Raw genomic sequence first — 25,358 nt, forward strand, 5'->3', positions numbered from 1 at the left:
TGGTAAATTTAATGTTTGTTTTGTCACTGTTAATTTTAATAGCATGTGTGTGGGAATATGGACTGGCAAGTGGTTTGTATTTTGTCTATGAATTTTTAGGTTACAGGACTTGAAATCCACTTTATAAAGAATATTATAGTATAACCTAGAAATTGTGCCCATGTACTGCAATTTAAGACACTGCTCTCATAGAAGTGATCTATAGTAAAAATATTTTACTTAAGGATACATAGAACTATGGCATTCCTTATACCCCATCTCTATTAGATGTAAATTAATATCCATTTTTTTTTCAAATTGCACTAGCATTGACTAGCAATCTCAAGATAAGAAGTATGCAGCAATGTATAGGAAACAGATGAAAAAAACCCAGACCAACCAACCAACCAAAACCAAACCATCACTCTTTCAAGGTCTTTTCTTACTGTAGTCTATGTTCTTTATGCTAAGATAGTGTTTTACCACCAGTCATAAACCTGAAATTAATTGAAATGAAAATGTAGCTGTGGTAGCATTGTGGAGCATAGATGAATATTAGGAGGCACTTTGATAAACGTTACAGTATTTGGAAACCCTAAGTGATGCTCGGGTTGTCAAATCATTAAGCATTTTTCCTCCTAATTTAGAGAAAACATTAATTTGTTTTGGACTCCTAAACACAGTTACAGTTACTGGCTGAGGTATTACCTCATGCTGTTCTTAGCTGGCGTCAAGAAGTACTAAACATTGCAGTGCTGTAGTCTAATTTTGGAGTTTCCATGATATGGAAGCCCCCAGCATTTCATTTTAATTGCTGTTTATTTCCCCCAATTAGCATATATTGTGGTGGCATGTACTTAGTATTTTAGGAGATCTCTGTTTACAGAATAAAAGAGAGGCGTCATGAGCTTCTGCTAATATTTGTAAACTACTGTGTGGTTCTTTGTCAGATGATGTTTTAGACTTACAAAGTAGCATATGATTGTAACTCTCTGAATGACTGAATAATCCAGCTTTTATTACTCTCTGTTTTAGTGGAGGATGCAACACACTTCGAAGAATAAATGCAGTCCTATCCTAGAGTGTTTGTTGAACTATGCTCTCTTTTGTACTTTTAAAATGTAATTTACCATGAAGTGCCTCTTTCAAAGCTCAATGGAGAAATTTTCCACTGATTTTAACAAGCTTTGGCTGGAACCCATATTGAACAGAACTGATTTTTTTTCATAGTCATGTCATCATTATCCCATATCTAAATGTATTGCCTTATGTAGTGGAAATATGTATTTTATCTTTCTGAGCTCTTTTTGCTTTATTGCCCTTACATGCAATAGAAAATGAAATCCTGACTGTGTGGAAGTCATTGGTGAAATCTACGTTGGCTTCCATGAAACCAGGATCCATGCAGAAGTTTTTAGTAATATACATTGCATGAAGATGAGGGTTGACCTTTGTCTTTCACAGCCTAATGAAGTGGGCAGCATATTAGTTGGCCGAAGGTATATGGAAGCAAATTCCTATTCTTTGCATGCAAATATGAACTTTTTCATTAATATAGGCTATCTTATGTTATTTTTCTTCTCTAAACACCCAAATAAGTTTTTCACTGTGTTCTGCTTTTCATTTTCTGAAGGATCTATAATAAAAGTCCTTTATGATACATACATTAATGTAAAAGGGTATGTTGGTTTCCAAGAAAAACTTCTGAATGCTTCTGACTGTGGCTAGTATCTACAGTGTCTTCCAGATGGACAAAATTAAGTATTCATACATCATCTTTTCCTACTGAATCCAGCAAGTTTTGGAAAGAAACTTCATTCTTTCACATTCATCCACATGTGGCAAGATACTATGTAAATCTCTTCTTAATGTACACGTCAAAAAAAGAGCTCAGATAATATTATGAAGTATGGGAAAAATTTGTTTCAGGCCATGAAAAAATACAGTACTTTTCTTAATTTAAAAATACATGTGTGCGTGCATGTGCGTGTCTGCATACACATATATAACATGTATATATTCCATGCACAACATAACACAGCTGGGGAAAGTTGTTCGGTTTTCAAAATGAGCAACATAATTGTCTATGAATTGTATAAGAAATATTTTGAATGAATAAATGTTGTGATTTATTTTACATAAACAAATTTAAAATAAATAGATAAATCTGTGCAAGGCACATAAAACTGAAAAGCTGACTATGCTTATTGCTCTTTTGGTTTTGAGCTTCTAGGTCCTTGAATTTCTTTCAACTATATAAAAACTGGATTTACTCCCAGAGCTCCACTTCTTAACTAGGGCAGTTTAAAAACTAAACAAGGGCTGAGTCAGTTAATTAATTTAAATGAGATTACAAATCAGAAACACATTACGTAATGTTGATTTAATTACCATTTTTTATTTACCTAATTAAAACCCTCTGAAGAAAAGTTAACAGTCTTGACAATGGCCATTTGGGTGACTTGGCAGCGGCAGATCTGAGCTGCTGATAAAAGGGGACGTGAAGCAGGAAGACTGCCATGACCTGTGTGGCTCCGACACTCTGAACCATCATGTGCCGCTGCCTCGCTGCCAGCACGTGTAGTGGGTGGGTGGTGAGATCGCCCTGGCTGCCCTCAGCAGGGTGATACTGCCCCAGCTGCTGAGACCACCGTGGGGGCTGAGGAGTGTGTCCCACAGGGAACAGATCGGATCTTGGCTGAAAGGAGCAGGATTTCTCCCAGTCATGCCAGCAGCAAGTGAACTTGTCTGTAGTGAGAAGGTGCAGGGGGGTGCAGTGAAAGGAGATGGCTGATGACCGAGTAGCTCTTGCTGTGTCCCCACTCCAAAGCAAACAGGCTCAAACCAAAATGAAAACAGCTTCTGCCCGCTGGGCTGGCTGTTTTCCAGTGGAAGCACTGCCATACCTGAGCCATGCATGCTTTTGCAAAATGACAGGCCTGCATGGGCTAAACCCTTGGTAAATGAGTGAGCTAACAGGCAACTTTGGTTTCTGAGGCCAGCAGTCAGTTCTGTTCTTCACTGCCTTTTTTTAAGTAGGCAGAGGTTAGATGATATCACCCTTTCAAGGTAAAGAGGTAGGTCATTGTTTTGGTTCCTCACTGCTCCTAATGTGGCATGTGATTGCTGATGAAGCCTGCTCTTGGGGAATCAGCATATCCAGCCTCCAGAGTAGCTCCTGTCACTACTCTAGTCTTCTATGAGGTCACTCCAATGCCTCCTGGGTCAAAACTAATGAAAGGAGCAAAACCAGTGGAGATTACCTAACAAAATAGAGTTTGCTCAGAGAAACTGAGGCTTTTTTAAGATTCGAATATACCTCATATCGGTAACAACCAGGATTGTTACTTCTGTATCAGCTTAAGCACATTTTCACATATATTTCAATAGTACACTTATATAAATTTGTGGAAACCAGGTCTGCAAATGGATCAGAACTAGTGACATGTCTCTTGAAAGCTGGTGGATGCCGCAGAACCTCTGCCAAGTGAGCAACAAGCAGTCCTTCCTTGCATGGACGAGGAAGTTTACCGCTACAGAGTTGTCTGGGAGGCGGTGGCACTATCCCATGATTTGCTCCTAAATGTCTAGCTTCAGTTCTCTGAACTGCTCATTTACCAGCTGTATGAATACCAAGCACATAAAAAACTTGTAGGGCTAATAGCTTGTGTATTTAAACAGTGCAACAGCATTTTACTAAACAGCAGTCCTGGTGAACAGAAAGGAACTGCTTGCATAGTAAGAGTAGCAGAATGACACTTTTAAAAGAAGTTCCTGCTTCTGTGTTGTGGAGTGTTACCATCTGAGTGTCATGAATGCATATCACTAAAAAATTTTCAAAGGATATATTTCCATTAAATGTAGTGATCTATGAAAATGTGAAATATAAATCCTCCCTCAAGTTAACATGCTTATGAAAACAAGAGTGACGCCTCAATTCAGTTTCCTTGTTTGTAGCACAATTTCAGCAGATACTTAGTACAATAAAACACTTTAATAAACAAACTGCTCTGTCACTGGAGTTGTTGTGGATAATGCTCATAAAATCGTACATTATTTCAGGGTCATCTGATATAGAAATTGTATACAATGAAAGGTGTTGCTTTTGTAAAGTGAAAGTTAAAAGTATTAGGGAAGTTTATCCATCCAATCAGTTACTTTATCAAGGTAAAATAATTTAGAAAGTAGAATGTGTGTAGTAAAATTAGGATAATAATAATTAGTGGTAATGATTTAAAGTACACAGATGAAATTATGTATTTGCTTTATGGATTTTTGCTGACTACATTCTTTGCTTTGGAGGAGGGGGCATATCTTGTGTTTTTGTTGCCATGAATGATTTTCTACCATGATGGTGTTCTGAAAGTCTTCGAAAGATGAAGAGTTGATTTGGAAAGACTTTTCCTCAGGAGCAGAGCCTAGCGGTGGAGCTACGGCTCAGGGAGATTTGGCTGCCTCTATCTTTGAGGGCCTTCATGCCTTGATTTTATAAAGCCCTGAGCAGCCCAGTTGGATCTCATAGTTGAGCCTTCCCTGGGCAGGGGCTGGGACTGCAGCATCCTGTGATCCTGTGATTTTTAGGGTGCAACCATTTGCCTCAAGTTTATGATATCACATAGCAATGAAGTCCTGAATGATGAGAGTCTGGGAGGGAGTTGTGACTGTTGTTTGTGGTAGTGACTCTCAGTTGTCGAGTCAGATGCCATATAGGTATGTGAAGGCAGGAACAGCAGCTAATTGTTGCTTACATAGTGCTACATCTCCTTGGTCTAATCATCCCAATATTCCTCCAAATAATGAACTATCAAAGAAGTAGGGTGCATTTACATGCTGGTGAATGATTAAATTAGTGTCTGTCAACTGAGATGACAGCAGAGGCTGTCTTCTAGCCTGTGGCAAATGAAAAGTGAAATGTGCTCATTGAAACCCCTGTGGAAGTTTGTTTGATTAGTGTGATACCTGTGAAGAATCTACTAATTTCTAAGACTTGGCTCAAGAAAGTATTTTTTTCTTTTTACAGATTCTTCTTCTATTTGTTTTCAAGGCTTTCAATGCTACGCTACTGCAGAGACTCTTGAAAGCAAAATTTCTTGTTCAGTAAGGGACATCAGGGAGATATAACTAATTTTTTAAAGACAGTATCCTCTATTATCAGCTGAAAAATGAAAGATTAGACACTGAGGTGAGGAATGCTAAAAATCCTTCTGGGAGCTGATGAACTGCACTGTGACTTTCTTGGCTTTGCTGGGATGTGCTCCCTTCCTGCTGCTGCCTTTCAAACATAAAGTGCAAAGGGAGAGAGCATCTTGTCCCTCAGTGGATGGCAAACCATCAGCATTTTTTTTCTTCTGCTTTATAAAGCCAAGAGTGATGTATCATGGCAGCACCTTTCTAATAGTGTACAGTAGGGGAAATAGATTTTTTTTTTTTCTCAGCAGCAGCACCAGGCCCCAACTATGAGTTTTACTTAACCCTGGCTGCAATGAGAGTTGCCTGCTCTCACAGAAACTCATTGGGATTGACTCCTAGAAATGAAAACATGAAAAACAATTGAAAAAATGAAAACAATTCAGTATAAAATATACCAGCTTCTAGACCCTTGCAGGGTGAACCTCCCCACTGTAACACTGGAAAAAGGACATTCGTCCATAAAAGATGCATCTACAGAGAAGTGTCATATTTTTATCATTTCCTGTAGCTGACTGAGTTTTCAAATTACCTCAATTTGATTTTTTAGAGGGGTATGCTGAATCTGATGAAAAGAATCAGGTATTCTGAATGGCTACACATTGTGCTGTATAGTGGGACAGTATCCAAATGTTGTGTATGAGAATCTAACCGAGAGGTCTGCCCTTCACTCTTCCTACGCAGAAATTTCATGTGAAATTTGCAATTCAGTGTGTATTTTGTTGTGTGCAAGAGTGATTTTATTCAATGTTGGAAAATTTAGTCGTGTTTTTAATACCATCGGAACTGAGTTTAATGTGTGCCTTGGTCTTCCTCTACTCGGGTAGATCCCCAGATACCTGTCCTCTGTGACTGAATTCAGATGAATTTAGTAGAACTTGAACTGTGAAATGGATTTCTATCTCAGATAAATCTTCTGTAGAACCAAGCTTGTGTTAACTCAGACTGCTTGAGAGGCATGTGTTGAGCCATGTTTGCTAAGTTTTATTCAGGTAGTAACAGATTTCAATGAACTTCTTGTAGCAAGTGGAAGGAATTTTTCATTCTAGGTTGAGGGCTACACTGGCTTTAAGAAAAAGTGATGGAGACTGAAGGACAACTCTTTGTTGCTATGTACTTCTCTCCTTTTCTAAATTTATTTTTCTTTAATTGGGACACTGTAAGCAGCAATATATTCAAGAACTCTGACTTCCCTCAGGGGGTCCATTTGACAGTAGGTGATTCTTTAGCTATAATGAAATCTTTTGGTGGTCTTATGCTACTAACAGGTTCTGCTGCTGTGAGAAAAATGTTGGGTTTTATTCAGACAGTAAAACTGCTCCATTTTAGATAACTTGTATACAGAACAAATGGTTGTGCTTAATTTATTTTCTTGTTCTCTTTGCATAGAAGAGTCTTGTTTTATTAATAGTAATTTCGTGCAGTGGAGCAGGGTTTTGACATAGGAATACAGCAAAAAGTAGGTAGTTTTAAAAACATGAATAAGTACATGATTTAATATTTTTTTTGTGTTACATCAAATCACAATGTCCTTGATTCATTAGGTACATGTATCATGAAAAGAAAATTTTGAAGTCTACAGGGTTTGGGCTTTGTTAGTTTTGTGTTAAATAATTTTAATTTTGCAACAACAGTTCTTAAACACTACAAACACAAAGTCTGGATAGTATTAAAACAAACAATTGTGTCTCAGTGTGGTCCTGAGTCTATGGAAGCAGTTTAGCCCTTTGTGCTTTAAGGAAAGGGTGAAGAAAGAGGACTCATTACTGCAAATGCCATTAATTGCCTCATCCAGTACATCTTTCATATTGTTACCTGAGAAGAAACTACCTCTGCTTTGCTGATTATGCAATATTATATTTGGAGGATGGAGGAAAAGGGAGTGAAAAGGTACCCTTGTAGATGAGTTTTCAACTTGAGTATTTACCTGAATGATTCTCTTATCCTTATTCAGTGATCTGTGAGTTCTTCTTACTAGGATCATTGCATCTTTCACAATGTTTCTGCTTCTGCATGAAATGGGTTACATATAGTGTGTTTGTTCAAAAATGCCTTCACGTAGAAAGTCAAGGAAATGACCTTTAAAGAAGAAAGTTAAGTATTAGTTTAATACTGAAGGAGGGTATTAAAAGGTTGTGAGGTACTTTCGAAACAAATTAGTAAAACATTTCTTTCATTTCTTTATAGATTCTGGACAACCAGGAAGTCCAAGCCACAATGATCCTGCCAAGAATCCACCAGGTAAATATAAGTTCCAGAACATGTGCATCTAGCATTGTTTAAGAACAAAGATACTACTGTTAATAGTTAAAGAGAGCATAATTGGTCAGCAACCTATTTTTCACAGGTAAGTACATATAATAAGGACAAGCTGTGATTATTTTAGTTCTTTTAAACTGGCAATGCCTCTGTTGCAGTCTCATCAACTTTCATTTAATCTAAGGAATTTTTCTTTCAGTTTGTGCTTTTTAGAATTTCCTAAGTGGGGATGGGCAGAGGAATAAGAAGGCAAGATCCCAAATAACTTCACTTTTATTAAGTCTTCAAATGCTACAGTTGTTCTTTTATGTCAGACAAAACACAACTGACCTACCTCTAAGGTCAGTCACCTGAGCTACCTGTTTATTTACTTTTATGCTATATGTGCATTATAAAATGCAAATATGTTCATTTATTATAATCTTCATATCGGCTAACAGTATTTTTTTGAACACGTTGTTAATGGGTCATTCTAGTGAGGTTTGGAATTTTTTTGAGAGATGTCAGTGTAAACATTCCTTTCAAAGATTCTCTAAAAATAAAAATACAAGAGAAAATCAAGTCCAGACTGCCATTCCACATTGTTTAGACCAAAGTTTCTTTGTATTTCTATGGAGTTATCCTTGTAATCATTTGGCCTATGCTAGAAAATCATGTAAACCCTCGTTGTTTTATGAATTTTATTAGAGCAAGACAAAGAAGTGTGGCAGGCATGCCATCTCTCACTTCTTGATAAGCAAGGAGTGACTCCTCCCACCACTGTCATGCTCTATCTTCTCATTTCAGCTCTCAGAAGTGGTGTCTATCTGAAATAAGCTGCAGCTAACTGCTTTTGCCCTTTTTCTATATGCAAAATGCATTTAGACACTTTAACCAAGAATTAATTATGTGATAGTGGACTATCACATATACATGAATATTTTCTGGATCTATGCAAATGCTAGGGAAAACAGACTGCATTGTGGCTGTATAGTTTTGTACTATGCATATGTTCAAATTGTTCTCTACATGTGTGTTGCATGTAAATACCTGAAAGTGAAAGAACCATCATAAGACATTATACAAAATGCCATATTTCTGTAATATAAAACCCAGAAACAAATGCTGGAAGATTGCAGATATATTTTAGTGATATGAAGGCAGAACAAGTCATATATAACATGGTAAACTCTTTTTCAAGTGATTTTTTTATTGTGATTTATTTTTGCAAGGGATGATGTAGTCTTGAAGTCACTTTTGGCTGGAGGCTCAATACTGTTTCTCTCCAAACTGTGTGGGATGTTATGAGTAGGCTTCTATTTCTCTTTTAAATATGTGAAATAAATTATGTAGGATAGTGGTTTAAAAACCCCAAACAGCAAATTTACACCTAAAACAAGACTGGAAAATTTCCTCACAGATAAGCACAATTTTGTAAAACTTGGATCATTTATCTGTAGAGCATTTATGTTAGTTTTAAAATATCTCTGTGAGTTCAAGGAAGGCCACATACATTACCCCTCGTAATTTTGAAGGATCTTTTGTAAACTCTGGGTTTGGGAAGCTGAAGGCAGAGTCTGGAAGCACACTTTCCACTTGTTCTACAATTCTGTTTTTAGAGTGCCATTTAGCATTTGAAGTAGGAAGGTAAAAGTACGTATTTCATGAGTAAAGACCGTATCCTCTAGTGAGTCCAGTCTCACCAACTCCTGCTTTCAACCGCACGCTACTCCAGCAAGGGGAAGTCTTGCTGCCAGCAGCAGAGCCCTGGGGAGGGTAGCAAATGAGCTATAAAGGCTTTCTTTTGTCAGCCTTGTGGGGCAAGACCAGATGCCCCAATATTTGATAAACTCCAGTGTCCCAGAAGGTAGAAGGAGATAGAGGGCAGAGAAATCTGTTGCTGGTTTCATCATGAACCTATGGTTTAGAATTTAAGCATAACACTTTCTCATGCTTTGGAGTGACTACTGGCAGTATTATCCCTTTATCTGCTGCCAGGTGTGGACAGAAAGTGGAAACTGTGCCTTGCTCCCCTTGAAGCCCTTAATTTAAGCAGAGACAGAGACGTAATTGAAAGTCATCTGTCTATTTGAGGATACGTGAACTTCTACCGTTGTTCAGCTTCCCTGTGTGATGCTGTCTTGAGATTAAACTGTCAGGGAGAAAGCCTTGAGGCTTGAGAGACTGCAGAATACAGGACTTGTGGGGCTGTGCAGGAGAATGAGAGGGAGTTGCACTCTGGTCAGCTTGTCTGGAAAAAAGGCTGCTGTCCTGTTCTTTCTTGTTAAACTTCACGAGTCTTATTAAATTTCACGAGTCGTCTTATCACAACCAGGCAGTCACTTCTGTCAGAGCTCCAGAGGATATCCACTCTGAGGTATGTTTTCAGTTCTAGGCCAGGAGCACACAGACTGGCAGTGCCAGGAGGCTTTGTTCTTCTATCATGTTTTGGTCTGATGCCTGTGTATGTCAAGGAGCCAGGGCATTGGCAAGGGATTGGTACTGTTAGATTTTGGACGCTATAACCTTCACAAAGACATTGTCAAGGAAGAGGAGGTTGGAAACTGAGTGGTAGTTGGCGAGGCTGCTGGTGTTAATAGTGGCTTTTTCTAGGTTTGGCTAGACTGTTGCATTCTTTAGGGTGTCTGGTAATTTGCTGTTTTAACCATGGTGGGAGGGCAATGCCACTTGTCAAACAAAAAAAATGTTAAGAGCTTGTGGAACTCTTTACAATACATTCGTAAAAATATACTGAAAACTTCGATAGCATGATATAGTATTAAGATGGTGTAGCTTGTGGTGAAAGTGGTATGTAGCTTTTGTAGGAAAATCCAGGGATGTCCTCCTCTAAGATGTATTTTTCCATAACCTTCATCTGGTGTATTTCTAAGGAGCGAAACTTGTTTTTCTAAGAGCTGTATTGTAAGGGTGCTTCTCCACAGTGATAGTCAAGAAGGCTCCTGGCAGACAGATGAACTGAACTGAGGGAGGAGAAGAGTTCAAACACTGCTGTTGTCTGTGTCAGTCATTAAGTTCAAGGAATCTAAAAGTTTATGTTATGCTAGCATGGTGCTAACTTAAAAGTTTACATGGTTTCAAAGAAAGAATGGACATGTCCATGCATCTCTTGAGGGTGATTAAGCAGATAAAGGCACACCTTGATTAATAAGTTCTACAGCAGAAAATACTTGTATCATTGGATACTATCCATCAAAAAAGAACCCAAAACCCTAACAAATGAAACTAAAATGCTCCAGGCCTCCTCTTTTTCTGACTATTCTACTGGGCATCTGCTCAGAGCTGCTGCTCAAGGGCAGAGTGTTGAACTAGACCTAATGTGGCAGTTTCAGTGTGATGCTGTATTATTTGCTCCTTGCAAATACTATAGATGTTTTGTATAGTTTAAGAAAATCTAAAAAGTGAGACTTCCTTAACATGTGTGTCTTGAAATACTGGCAAAGATGTAGGAGGGTATGTACTGAAGATGGAATGATCTTGCAGTAAGTTCATCAGTTAGGCATAAGAAAACTATGAGGGTGAGTAAAAAGAGAAAGATGCCCAGAACTACTACTAAACTAATGATACTGGCACCAGCCGTAACAATTTCTTCTCCAGTGATACAATCCTTACTAGCCAGTTCTTCTAGTAGAGGGTTTCCTGGGTTTTGTGCTGCTTTATTTTTCTTTCTTTACCTTACTGGCTGCTGGCCACAACTGCTTGGCATTAACAAGGTTACTTGCTACCTGACATTGGTGTGAGGTTGCTGCTTGGCAGGCTTGATTTATTTATACACGGGCATTACCACTATTGTGGCCAGTTGTTGCCATGTTGCTCAAATCTTTGAACATAGCCTTTTAAAGAGGCCGTGTTTTTTTTTAACTGCTAAAATAACACTAAGAAATAGCAATAGTGACAGAGTAAAGTACTATCTTTACATGGCAAGAAGATATTCTTGTCCATCACTGGAGAATACAAAATAGCTTTTCAGAAGGTGTAAAGGAAACCTAACCATTCTGACAAAGAGAGTTATGAACCTTATTGTTGAGAGAAGACAAGTGTGTTCGGATTTTTGCTTTTATCCAAGTAGTTGAGTGCACTTGCTAGCAAGTGGGACCTCTGGATGGAATTTACTCCACTTTAGCTGGTCCAAGGGATATCTTCATAAAAATTTTGTAGATTCTATAATGTCAGTCAGGGCTGAATGAGGAATGACTCAAATTTGAGCCTGTGTGCTGATGAGTATTAAATTATTCATATGGGGTGACACACATGTAAACAGAGAGACTGAGAAACTGTCTCTATACCTTTCATTCCTCCCCATTGTTTCCCTTCTTCTTTCCTCCACAGTAACCCCTGAAATGTTGTCAGGGAATTAATCTATTCATATGATCCTTAATCTGAATAAGGGATAGGAATGTGAATTCCCAGCCCCAAACTTACTGTCCTGGAATTGGTTTCCCCTTTCTGTTTTCACCAGAAATTTTATTCTAGGAACCATTCCCAAAGAAGAACTGAGTGAAATAACCCTTTATTATTATTATTTATATATTTTTTTCTAATTAAAGAAGGTGTTGCCAAAAACCTTGCAATCAGGCTCACCTGCCTCTCGATATGCAAATCTCTGTTGCAGCTGTACAGCCCCAAAGGCTTTTTTGCATTTTCACTATGGCTAGCAGCCACAGAGAGAACATTCTTTTTGGATTGAGCCCTAAGAAATGTGTAATAAATTTGCCTATTTATGATCATTTTAGATAGAAGTATTTCTGGGCCCCTCACCACAAGAAGGATGTTGAGGCTCTGGAGCGAGTCCAGAGAAGAGCAACAAAGCTGGTGAGGGGGCTGGAGAACAGGTCTTATGAGGAAAGGCTGAGAGAGCTGGGGTTGTTTAGCCTGGAGAAGAGGAGGCTGAGGGGTGACCTCATTGCTCTCTATAACTACCTGAAAGGAGGTTGTAGAGAGGAGAGGTTGTAGAGAGGAGGGTGCTGGCCTCTTCTCCCAAGTGATGGGGGACAGGACAAGAGGGAATGGCCTCAAGCTCCGCCAGGGGAGATTTAGTCTGGACATTAGGAAAAAATTCTTCACAGAAAGGGTCATTGGGCACTGGAACAGGCTGCCCAAGGGGTTAGTTGAGTCACCTTCCCTGGAGGTGTTTAAGGCATGGGTGGATGAGGTGCTAAGGGGCATGGTTTAGTGTTTGATAGGAATGGTTGGACTCGATGATATGGTGGGTCTCTTCCAACCTGGTTATTCTATGATTCTATGATTCTATTTCAGTTTTAATGTTTAAAATGTATAGTTTCAGAAGTAACTTCTGAGGAGTAATGTGGTCTCAATCTTTACTCTCTTTTGGAAATGCAATAAGCAAATGTTTTTGAGTTCTGAATGACTCAGAACACAGGTGGTTTCATTATTTTACTGTATTGTAAATTACGTTGTTGTGGATAGGGAAATAGCCACTAATTAATAGGAACTGAAGAGGTATTCCCTGGTCTCATTATCATTAGCAGTTTTTCTTGTGGAAGCAACAATGCCATAGCAGAAGTTTAAATACAATTCAGACAGAATTGTATTTAAACAAACGTATATTCATTTCACTTTTTCAGCATGGGAGTGGATATCCTGAAATGCTTACTGTTTTCCATATGCCTGCAGCCATGCCATCTCAGATAATGATCTTAAACTAAAACAGGACTGGGTTTGGTCAGGGCTTGATTTTCTGTGGAGTTCTGTCTTTCCCAAATGCTCTATGAATTAGTAATGCCAATAATTGAGAAGTGATACTCTTCCTTGTCAGGCTGTCAGCCCTGAGCAAGGTGGGGCATTCTGGGAGCAGTGTGCAGCTGTGCTATCTTGACAATCAGAAATGAGCACAGATTGTATAGCCACTTTTTCCGAGAGGAAGAGTTTTTGGGCTTGCATGCTGGTTTGAAATTTGGTGTGAGTAGTTACTACTGCCTACTGGTTTAGGATTACTTCTGAAATTTTGTTTGCATTGGCTATCCTTCTTTACGAACCTACTGTGTAAATAAATGATGCTGTGATCATTTCTGATGCTATATTAATTTCTGATGCTGTTCTCAATGGTGAGCACAATGGCTATTATTCAAACCAGGCACAGAGCAGGAATTTACTGAAAACTCTTATGTTAGCAGTTAGAATTCCAGCAACCTGCTTTGGCATGATTCCTTTTTGGTACCTGGTAGTCCTATAGCTGTTAAAAAGCTACTCTTCCAATCTTTTTTTTTCAAATCTTGGCTGTAGTTTGTATGTAGACTGAGATCGTCTGGAGGCAAAGAGAGTATGCATTTGTGTTAGTTACCTTTTTGATTTCTTGCTAGGTGTCACGGCAACTCACTTCTTGGGTTTTAGTATATGCTTTTCAGTGCTTGTTAAACCAGCTGTATACTTCTTCAAATTACTGCATCACTGAAAGATATTATAGTTCTGGTTATTAACTTAAGAGTACTGAAAATCTCTGGGGTTTTGGGTTTTTTTTGAAAATGGCATAGGCATCTTCTTAGTTCCCTTGTATGCTAAAAAATTCAATGCAGTCAGAGGATTTTTTTGTAACATATTCATTTCCTGTCCCAGTTACAAAATCATTGCAACTCTCAGGAAAAAAACAACCCAAAACAAACTGTGGGTGTGCAGCAAAACTGGAGACTACCATGTGATAACCAAAATAACCTCACTCTCTGGTCAGTCCTTAGTTCAACCGTTTCAAATGACATCATCACTGAAATCTTATATGTCACTCCTTGCCTTAGGTAATCCACCCTTAACTGCCTCTAAGAAATTTTGGTCCAATGGGAGCCTGCTTCTGGTACTCTTTAAGATACTGGCTTCAAAATGCATGCAATAAGAAAACGAACTGCAAATCTGCTAACTGTATGTGAATTTACTATGAACGTTGTGAGACTTATTTTTCACTACCAGTTCTGACTGTGAATAGTAGCTGTATGCCACTAGGATTCCTGCTGAAATTAAAGAACTTCCTGTAGAAGATAGATATTGTAGAGAGCAGCAGGAGCTGATCCTTAGAAAGTAAGTTTTCAAAGACTAAATCAAATGAAATTGTACTCTGAAATGTTTTAATTTTTAATTGTAGCACTTTCAGAAGTATACCAAACTTGTAGCAGCATCCAAAACATTACATTGCATAATTTAAGTCAAGCTGCAGATGTCTCCTACTATTTTGTGCATCAGGCTGAATCTTCCAGCCATTCTTCTCACAGTAGCTCCTGATGATGAACCTGTCTAACTGCTAGTAAGTGTGTCTACTGCTGTATAAGTCCTCATTTAAAGATCCGGACATAAAAGTACAGTAATTGTTTCCTGTGCTGATTAGTTCCTTACTCCTGTTTTATAAGTAAGTTGCTCAAAATCAAGGTTTATCCATGAAAAAAATAGATGTTTAATGATACCAGGAAGCAATTTTATGTTTTGGCGCTAGGTAATATACAGTAGAATGCAAACAGGCATTCTATTCATAAAAGTACAGTTAAACCAGAAGACACAAAAAAGCTGGTTAAAGATTTGTAAAGCTAGATGTCAGTGGTAAGTTTTAAAGTAATGAGAGAAAAAATCCGTGACAGTACATTTTAGTGCAAACTGAAAATACGTTTCAGTAGGTGTAAACAACTTTTTGTTGTTGTTGTTGTCCATTTTAAGACATGCTTAAAAGCTCTACTTGTAACTCAGCTCTTCAAGTCATAGCACAGGAATAGATGTATAAGGACTAGGACAGAATAACTTCTACACCAGCTGGAGACATTACTGAAGATTTCTCCTTTATCTGACTGTATGAGGGCAGCTTGATCAGCACCACTGCTTGGCTTAACTTGTTTATCTTTCGTTCTTGATGGGACTGTTCTGGTCATTGTAGTTTTATTTTGAAAATACTTTTTTTTTTTCTGAAAACAGTTTTCTATAAAAAAGTAAGAAGAGAAGACAGATTTTATACTCACCTTGTTCAAAACTAAAAGGAAATGCAGAAAAAAAATGCACTGTTTTCTATGGGGTTTGGAATTTACTGACTGCTTACACAGCATTGCACTATGGTGGTTTTGGACAAAATGTCCTTTTTGTAGAACTCTGATTTTTAAGAATAATTACAACTTATGAAATGCATTTCAGAAATTTAAATCTCTGATTATTGATGAGCTTTAGTAAATGACAGTATTCAGTACTTACCTTATCTTTGAACAATAAAGGCAGCGAAGTGTTATCATGACCATCGAAAGATAAAGTAAATTCTCTGTTAGGAATACAACAATAGATTGTTACCAGGTACATTAGTGCCTGTACTGAACAACTAATTAAGACTCTTTACATGTTAATGCAAGCTGTGATTAAGGAATGCTTAATAAAAAACCAGCAAGACCTATGCCATACAGAGTATTACCACATTTTTTTTTCTTGCATGCAGTCAAATTATTTGAAAATCAATGTTAACTGAGTAGAAATATCAGCCTCACAAGGTAAAAGACAGTGTCCCACACCATAAAGGCAAAATGTCCTATACTGTTGTCTTGCCGCATACACTCTTACTGCTTATCCTTTATCAAATCTAGAGTGTATGTTTCTGGAACAACTTACAGCAGTTTAATGGCGCTGAGCATTTTCCTGTTTCACAGCTGGGAGCCATGAACTGTTCTGTAACATACTCACTATTGTCTTTCTAACTAGTTAAAACTGTTGAGGTTTGCTGGTGCTGGGACTGAACATACTGTGTAGATTTTGTGCACTCAGGGACACTACTGGAATTCACCTTCCCTAACAGAACGTAAGGCTTAGGATGAAGTTACACGGTGCCTATGACGTGGTTTACCATTGCATCAATACTATGCTGTCACATTACATCATGAAGAAAAAAAAAAACAAGCCCTTTTTTGAGTTGATTGAGATTTATGATAACTGCAGTTTCCCTCTCTTTCCTAATGCCAAGCAAAGCATTTGCATATATGTGCGAGTGTCATTGTTTTTTGATCATCCAAGGCAGGGTGAAACATGGGTGAAAAATGATGATCCATCAATGAACAGTGCATCCTTCTGTGAGGAGGTAATGTGTAATGGTACCACTCAGTGGCAGTTTTCCCTGCTCCCATCTCATTATCACAAGGAGAGAAACACGCTATATTTCTCTATTTTATGTGGTTATTCTTAGTATTGTCAGTGAGAAAAACAAAGAATTTGTGAATGAAGTTTGAAGACTAAACACCTATGTCTGTGTGTGCACATACACATGTATACATATGTCTGTGTTACATATAAAATCCAACAAAAGCATTCTTTTAATATGAGCCTTAGGGCTTGTTCACACCTAGTCATTAGCTTGACTAATCTACACTTAGGCAAAGCTTCTCTCAAGTTAGCCTAATGTGAGTGAGAGAAGCCATCTTTCAAAGTGGTGAGCGGTATTTGAATAAGCAGCAGAGAAGTGCAGTCTTGTCTCATTACCAGCTCCAGAGCTGGATGTGTGCTTATACACTGACTTTAAGCCACACTTCACTTAGAGGCCAACTAAAATCAAGAAACCATGTAATATTTAAGACTGTTCCTGATGGAGGAAGCTGGCAGAGAAGGGAAAGACTGCCATTGTCGGAGGAATTATTTGCATTCCTCAGGCTTATCCATGCTTAGGTTAAAAAATGAACACTGAAGAAGTGGAAAAGAAACATTAATACTTTAATTTTTTTTATGAAATGTGTACACCAAGTTCTGTCAAATAAAGAAGTAAATACATGAGAAGCCATATCATGTTTTCATCCCTGTGAAAAACATTGAAGAAGGTTGCAAGACTATGCAGAAGATGAGAGAGAAAAGCTCTTATTTCTCAGAAACTGGAGATGAATAAGATTGCAGAGGGATCTGTGTCATCCAGGTGAAGGACATTAAGAGGGGAAAAAGTAATGGATATGGAGAGAAGCTGTTGAAAATGAGAGGGAGAGTGAAGAAAATGAAATGAAAGGAAGTGAAGAAAAAAAGGAGACCTGCAGAGTTACTAGTGGAAATAAATACATCCAGGGATATTGTGTGGGGTGATGTTGACTGGAAGATAAGATGGTATTGGCATATCATTGTACAGGATGATTTCACATGCCTATATATAGCTGTGTGCCCACTGCATTTGCTCCCTGGATGGTTTTTCACCTGGGGAAGACTGACATTTGTTTATAGGGCTAACAGTGTAAAAAAGATGTCTGGAAATGTGCTCAGTTGCATGCATTTGCATTCTTTCAGCTTGTGTTGCCAGGTACATTGTTTATACCTGCACTAGTAAATAGTATTAGAGGCTCTGGGTGAGGCAGCTATGTGGCCCTAGTAAGACTGGTATTAAACAGCGAAAAATGCTCTTTTTGCCTCTTCCCTCCTTATTTGATCCTTACAAGTAAGTAATGTACTGTTTTTGCAGTTGCTCTTCTGATTATAGTGACCTTGTTTTCTTAAATTATTTGAAGATGAAAGTAGTAACCAACAAAAGAGAACTCAAAACAATAGTACTGAACTGCTGTTTTCCAAACTGATATGCAGTAGGTACATTTTTTTTGTTTTGTTAGGTAAAACATTTAGAGTGCTTTTGCTCGTTCAGACACTTGAAACAGAAAAACAACAGTATATTTCCAGAAGAAAAATCCTGTATTAATTCAGAAAAGAGATTAGGGAAACCTCAGTAAGAAATTCTTAGTGCACTGTCTAACATGAAAGCAAATTAAAAAGCAGTACTGCTGGAGCAGCAGTGTGCACCAAGTATAGAAGTAAGTTTTTATGTTTCTAAATGGTTGTCATTCCTACCTCTGGGGTCTGTGATGTCATATTACCTCAAATTCAGTCATGCCAGTTTATGCAGTGATCATTGATGTGAGAATTCCATGGAAACCTGGGTTTCTCAGCTCCCTTTTTATAAGGTTATCTAGTTAGACTGCTGAGATAAATCTTGATTACTAACTGTTGATCACTGCAGTACTCCAAGTTGTCCCTGAATTTCACAGGAGGGAAAGCAATCCATATACATTTATCTTCAAATAAGTAAACATAAGCCAAAACAATAATATATGATTTCTTAAACATAGGTTTCTAGGTATATTCAGCATGTATATAAGAACCTCATTGAATAGCTCAGCTGTTTTGCCCAGTTCCAGCTTTTACTGGAAATGACAGTGAAACCCTCATCTGCCTCAGGGGTCATGAGTTGGTAATGGGGGCGGTAGCGTAAAGTCACTATCAGCAAGGTAAGAGTTAAATAAAAATCTGTTTTAACAGAAACGTATAAGAGGACAGGACTGCTTATTGTGGAATTGCTTAGTCCAGCTGATAGACTCATTAGTTCATTACCAACTTAAAAGTTGAAGATACTAATAAAAGCAAGTAGTTCTAGACATTTTCTGTGTGCTTAGGATATCAGTGTATTGCTTGTTAATTTTCATACATATATTAAAAAATCACTTTCTTACAATTCCTCAAGATCTTTTACACCTCTACTTGAATTTCAGCTTGCTCTCATTAGATCCTGTGAGTAGCTTTCAGTGTGCTTTGATCTGTGTATTATAGTTCTGGGACTCTGCTGATACTCTTGTTAGCTGGTGTATAAATTTATCTATAGGTATTAATTAATTGTGTCACTTTACTGATTATATTATTGTGATCTTTTTCAGTGTACCTTGAGGACAGTTTTGTAAAATCTGGAGTGTTCAATGTGTCAGAACTTGTGAGGGTGTCCAGAAGTAAGTTGTCATTTACATTTAATCATTTCCAAAGTCAGCTACAATCAAGTGCGGGTTTTTTCATTGACCTTTTTTCTCCTTAAGGTGGAAGATGCATGGAAAATGCCCATAACCACACAAAATTCTGGTATCTCTGACCACAGTATTACAGTTCCTCTTGCATGTGCTTGTAATAAAACAAACAGAAGTCTTCTTTTGTCTCTTCGATAGTTAAAGATTGAATCAATTTATGTGTCCCTCTGCACAGCTTAATGGACTGATATGTCAATAAAATTACTACCAACCCCCCCCACAGTTAGACTTGTAGCTTCTTAAGGTTGTCTCATAGATTCTTAGATTTTGCTAAACTGATTAATTATTCTTTTAGTTTGTTTATGAATTTGTAGTGCTTTAAAGAAAAAATCACAGGATGGATATAAAGGATGGCTATCAATTTATTATATGCTTTTGTTTCTTTTATTCATAGTACTAACTGTAATTTAATTTCTAATTACATTGGCCTGTTTTGACATCAGAAATGCTATGCACATGAACATGCAAAAAAATGAGTACCATAAAATATAATTATGGGGTAGGTGAAGAAAACTCAAAGTGAATATAAATAAAAGTGATCTGTCTTGTGGAATTCTAGGAGTTTTCTATAATAGTACTGCATAAACCCAGTGTTTATTTTCATTTGACATTGCTTTCTGAATGCTTCTTTTCTCCCGTTAGTATCAACTCTATTCAAGTGTTTCTTTTAAGACTTCACTAGGAAGTGAACAGAAATACTTGAAAGTTAGAGTTAGAAGCATCCTCAGTGGTGACACCTACTTTGTAACAACTAAATGGTCCAGGAATATCTCTTTTCTGATGAGGTGAAGACAAAAGCAGAGAGGCACAAGTTTACAAAACTGTCTGTTTAGATTTTACAATGGAGGTAATTCATGCCACATTAGGATGCTTAAAGAATTTAATTTCCTTAGTGAGCTTTAAGATGCACATATCAGTTCATTTTCTGTGGTCAGAAATTCATATTCAGCAAGTAAAATTGTGTTAAGTCTTTCACAAAATACTAGGCAGTGCCATCATGCAATGTTAAAACAGATTCTTTTTTTGTGCCTGATGAAGATATGATTTTGCTGGTTTAGGCAGCTAAGGAAGTGCAAAATACAGCTTTGTTTTAGGTTCCAGGTGGCTAAATACATTTTAAAGTACCAGGATATTCAGATTAAAAAAGGAATCAATATTGTAGTTATGTTATGAAATCATACCTTCTGCAGCTGTTATACACAATATACTTCTAATAATAAGCTTTAATGCATGTGGTTTCTGTGGGTTTTCTTACCATGCATTTGTTTAACCTCAAGCCACAAGTGTTGTACTTTAACTGTCAGGAAAAATACAAACCTTCAAATGCATTACACAACATGCAATTATTCTTTTAAGTGCCAAAAGTAGTTAAAATGCACAATGCACAGACAGTGAACAAAGGTAAATACACCATGATATGTAACATATAATTTATTCTTGAAATGCTAAGACATATGGTACACAGACTGTGTAAGGAGGTAAAGATAATGCTGTGTGTGTGTGTGTTTGTGTGTAAGTCTACACATTCAAAGCAGAACCTGTGGCTCTGCGTGAAAGAAAAAGGAGGCAGCAAAACATGCTGACAGCAGAGAAGGTTATTATTAATATGAAAGAGTTAACATTAAGGGCAGAAGAATTTTTGTGTCCCCGATTTTGTCCTTTTAGACAGTTCTTATTGTTCAATTATTTCAGTTCTTTCATAAGTAATGTTGGCTAGCCTTATAAACCTTGCCTCATTCATTATAAAAGTTCTTCTACAGAAGGCTTATCTTTATGCTGAGGTTTGTGTTCCCTTTTTCAGACTGATGATTCCAGGTTATCTGTTATACAACAAGTATATTATGTCTGCATAAAGTCCAAGGGATTTCTATGGATCAGGGAAGATAATTCACTTTTTAGCCATATAAACATTGATAGAACTTGTCTGTGCTTGGTTTCTGCAAGGGGCAGAATATTAGATATATGTAGTAACATCTTGATGTTTTTCCTGGAGGTAAAAATGAAGAGATAGCTAAAAAGATAGAAGTTTAACTTTGACTTGATATGATGATGTGTTTTTCAGCACCCATAACCCAGGGAACTGGAGTGAACTTCCCAATTGGAGAGCTTCCGAGCCAGCCATATTACCATGATATGAATTCGGGTGTAAACTTACAGAGGTCCTTGTCCTCTCCACCAAGCAGGTAAAAGCTAGAAATAAGTGCTAATGTTTAACTAGGTTTTTATAGTGTGGGACAAGCAGTTTACAAATACTGTCCAAAGCCAACTATTTTCTGAATTTCCTCTGATTTTGTGAGGTAGGCTACTAATAGAGAGAAACTATAGAGAAACTGCTGCTGAGTTGCAGGAAGGTCTAGCAACTGGGAGCCTGCTGGCAGGGCTTGATGCCACAGTGTGGTTGCAGGCCCAAAGGCTGTCTTGTGGCTCCCTGTTGGACCTCCATCCTGGAAGATGTGTTGGGACATACACTGTTTCCTGTGGAAAAGACGTTAGAACAGCTATATAAAGAAGAATTATATTTGTAGTGTCATCCCACCTCATGAAATTGTGTTTCCTGCCTCATTCTTACAAGAGGCATTTCTAGCACAGTAGGAGCAAGGAGAAGCGTGTGAAGTAGTCGCATGCTCTCTAGTTTTTCTCAAGGGTCTCCAAGAGCCTGCTAGAGGCAGTTTGATCTGAAGGCCCCACATCTTCCTTGCTTCAAAATGAACCCATTTCTCAAGTCTGCTCCTCCCTCAGGTGCAGCTAGAGGGCCCACAGAGGTGGAGAACCTGCTGTGCCCTCCTTTTGACTTCTGTATAATGTACTATTTGTCATACCCCTGGAGCCCCTTGATTTTTCTGAAACCTCCTGATGTACCATGAAGTCATAAGTGCTATAGGACCTCTCATTACCCCATGTTTCTGCACCCCAGCAAGTCAGGAAGTGTCTGCACAGTAGGACAGGATTTATCAGGACAGTCGAGGGCTGGAGAGCTCTTCCAAAAGTGTCTGGTTCTTAGTTGTTTTGCTTTTATTCATTTAATTCCATTGTATTTTTGGCTTGACAGTTCTCCTAGTGCATTTCAGAAATGGATACATTAATTCTCGTAGTGTTGTCTACATTGTAATAATAATAGAAATAATATTAATAATAATAATAATACCACCGGTAAAACCTTCATCCTGGTTTTCTTTGGCAGCCAGCACAACAGCTTCATTATATGTTGTTATGAAGAAATTTGACATTCCTCCACTGTATTGAAGTGCTGCCTTATTTATATAGTGTGACTTGAAATATTGGCCTTTTGTTGTTTTTAATTAAACTAGTCTAAAATGAAAAGACTTTGTTTCAGGCTATACCCCTTTGAAAAGCTTAGGATTTTGACCCGGTGAAATAGAGTAAACTACATTTTTTCCTTATTAACACATTTAGCAAAGTTCCTGGTTTACCTTGACTTTATTAGTAATAGTTTTCCAGTGCTTTGTTTTGCTTTCATGGTTTCTGTGTAGTGTTTAACACTTCCATGACACAAACATTTTTTGGTAGGTTACATGAACTGGGTTTGTGGTTGTTCAGCCAACTACTTTCAGGTTTTTATATGTTACCCATTCATGCCAACTTTGAAGTATTAAATCACATGAAAAATGCAAGCGCACAGCTGCATTACATATTATTAAATAACGTTGTCTGTATAAGTAAGCTCTGATATCCACTTCTTTAGGTGTTTGTATGCCTGAGTTATGGTCTATTGAAATACTTGTTGAATATACTAGCTGCATATCATATTCACTGCCAAATCTTACATTATTTCAACAGCAAAAGACCCAAAACTATCTCCATAGATGAAAATATGGAGCCAAGCCCGACAGGAGACTTTTATCCTTCTCCAAATTCACCAGCTGCGGGGAGCCGGACATGGCATGAAAGAGATCAAGGTGAGTAACACAGGACCATTCTACCTCAAAACATATTCAAATACACAGTAAATTTCTTCATCTACCTTTCCATTACTCAAACAAAAAGGTGGCTTTTAAGAAGAATCATTATTTTTCTGTCTAGGATGTGTATTTACTGGTTTTAAAAATGCAGTTAAAACCAACAGTCAATGGCATATGGTATAAACAATGTATAATAATTTTTCCATCTGCTAACTGCTTTATCTACTGTTTGAAACGATGTGTGGCAAGTGAGGTACTTGATACTGTGTATGCTGTGATCATCCCAACAGAATTTTAAGTAGAACGGTTTCAAATAAAAGCCAAACCATCTCTATACTATGGTTGAGTCAATGTTAGTTTACTGAGTTTTTGCTTTACCATACAGACTCCTATATGTGCATTTAGTCAGTACTATGTGACTCAGAACAGGTCCGATGATAGACTATTTTCTGAAGAGCCCTTGTATAGGATGTTTATAACAGTTGTGTTTTCAGTTATTACAAGCAAGGAACGTGTTTGCATGGAGAAAAAAGTATGCATTACAAGCCTAGATGCTTAGCGCAATTTCTTCCTTCACCTTTGTGATGTGAAAAGATGTTCAAACACACGTTTATTTGAACAGCATTGGTTAATGGATCCTGTGGCTGAGGTGCTGCAGTATTTGGAGAGTCTGTGAAATGTACAGCACAGTGTGTAAAAGTGAAATAGAGAAGGAGACACACTGTTGCTTCCTTTGCAGATGTTCCGATGTTTGCTCTCCTTTTGTACATCCACTGCACATCAGTGCTCTCAGTTCTTCAGTAACCAACCAACCTTTTGGTCTTACTTAATTTTTTTATTGTTTTAGGCTGCTTCTTTTTTTTTCCCCCTGCTAAGTTCTGTCTTTCATCTTTGTGTGAAAGGCAGCATGTGATTGGTATTTAATTTAGCTGCCTTTTATTTTCACATATTCGTTATAGTTGGTCTCCTTTTAATCTGCTTCTGCCTACTCTGATCTATATTCTCATAATGAGGCTGTTCCTGTCACACAATGTTTACAAGTCTTTGCTGTTTCTTTTGTACAGTTTGTTTCTCGTGGAGGCTCTGACATTTTCTTATTTCTAGCTGTTTGAAGCATTCGCTGTTGATACTTTGTTTTTTTAAATCTTGCCTGTGGCTTTGTGTAACCAAACTTAAGAGCAGCAAAATAGCAGTTTTATCAGCAAGAATCATTCCTGGTGTGAAATACTTTCCTCTGTGACTGTTACCTATTTTGCCATGACACTTCGTTACAATTTTTAATAAAAGAAAATAGGATTGTACTTTAACTAATTATTGTGCTTTTAAATAAGTTGTTTCTGTGGTTATAGGGAAAACAGCCTATCATTACTTTCCGAAGTGTTCTCTACATAACCCCACTTGTGAAATTAAGTCCTTTTGTTCTGCTGAGTGAGCTACAGGGGCTTCTGAAAAATGCAGTGCCACATGAATGGCTGAGCCCGAATCCTGCTGATAGAACTTTTCACAGATGATCTCTATCGTTCTCAGCTATCATAATTGCTTTTTTAGCTTGAGTCAGTCTGCTTGCAAAGAACTGTGCTGTGTTAACGCTGGATTTATTCAGTTTTACCATCTTTCTTAATGACGCTTTTATCAGTAGTGAACAATGACATTATTCAGATTGCTTGAGTAGATTTACAATTAACCTTTACTTAATTTCTGTGCCATTGGGTAGCTAGACTTCTGGACTCAAGCAGCCTTTAATTCTTTGTATGTTTCATAAACTAGTGAACTCCAAAATGATGAGAGAGCATAGAAGAGATAGACTTGAATCAGCGCATTTTATATTTGCTTTCTGGAGTTTACATTCCTTCCTGATTATCCTGTTCTCCAGCATTGCTGACCCTCGAGAAATTTCGCCAGATCTTGGGCAAAGGGTTTGTCTTTGAGCACTATGAGGAACTTCAGGTTTGTTTTTTCCCTCGAGACGTTCTTCCATTTGTGCAGAGGGATAGATATATCACTATATATCCAGTCTGAAAATCATTATACTGAGGGAGGCATAAGCCTTTTCTTGCTGACAATTTGTCTGGCTTCAGTCATGCTCTGAGGTTATTCTGCTGCTGTGGAAACACTGTAAGATAATGACAACAATGCCTGTCATTGGTACCTCACCTCACTTGGAAGTGGTATGTCACAGCTTCTGACATACATATTCTGCTGCTGATTTGTTAAATGCTTGTGTCATCTTCATCCTGGT

At 37.7% G+C, this 25,358-nt stretch overlaps 1 protein-coding gene across 10 annotated transcripts in view; it reads left to right on the forward strand.

Moving 5' to 3' along the window:
- NFIB (nuclear factor I B) overlaps positions 1–25,358 on the forward strand; it is a 271,625-nt gene that overhangs the window by 186,412 nt on the left and 59,855 nt on the right. For all 10 annotated transcript variants that reach the window (XM_069880041.1, XM_069880042.1, XM_069880048.1 and 7 more), the window contains exons 3-6: positions 7,354–7,407; positions 19,059–19,127; positions 21,262–21,382; positions 22,998–23,116. In XM_069880041.1, coding sequence (XP_069736142.1) covers positions 7,354–7,407; positions 19,059–19,127; positions 21,262–21,382; positions 22,998–23,116 — 363 coding nt within the window. The remainder of the gene's footprint in view (positions 1–7,353; positions 7,408–19,058; positions 19,128–21,261; positions 21,383–22,997; positions 23,117–25,358) is intronic.

The sequence above is a fragment of the Phaenicophaeus curvirostris genome, chromosome Z (assembly GCF_032191515.1).
Source record: "Phaenicophaeus curvirostris isolate KB17595 chromosome Z, BPBGC_Pcur_1.0, whole genome shotgun sequence".
In the NCBI taxonomy this organism is placed as follows: domain Eukaryota; kingdom Metazoa; phylum Chordata; class Aves; order Cuculiformes; family Cuculidae; genus Phaenicophaeus; species Phaenicophaeus curvirostris.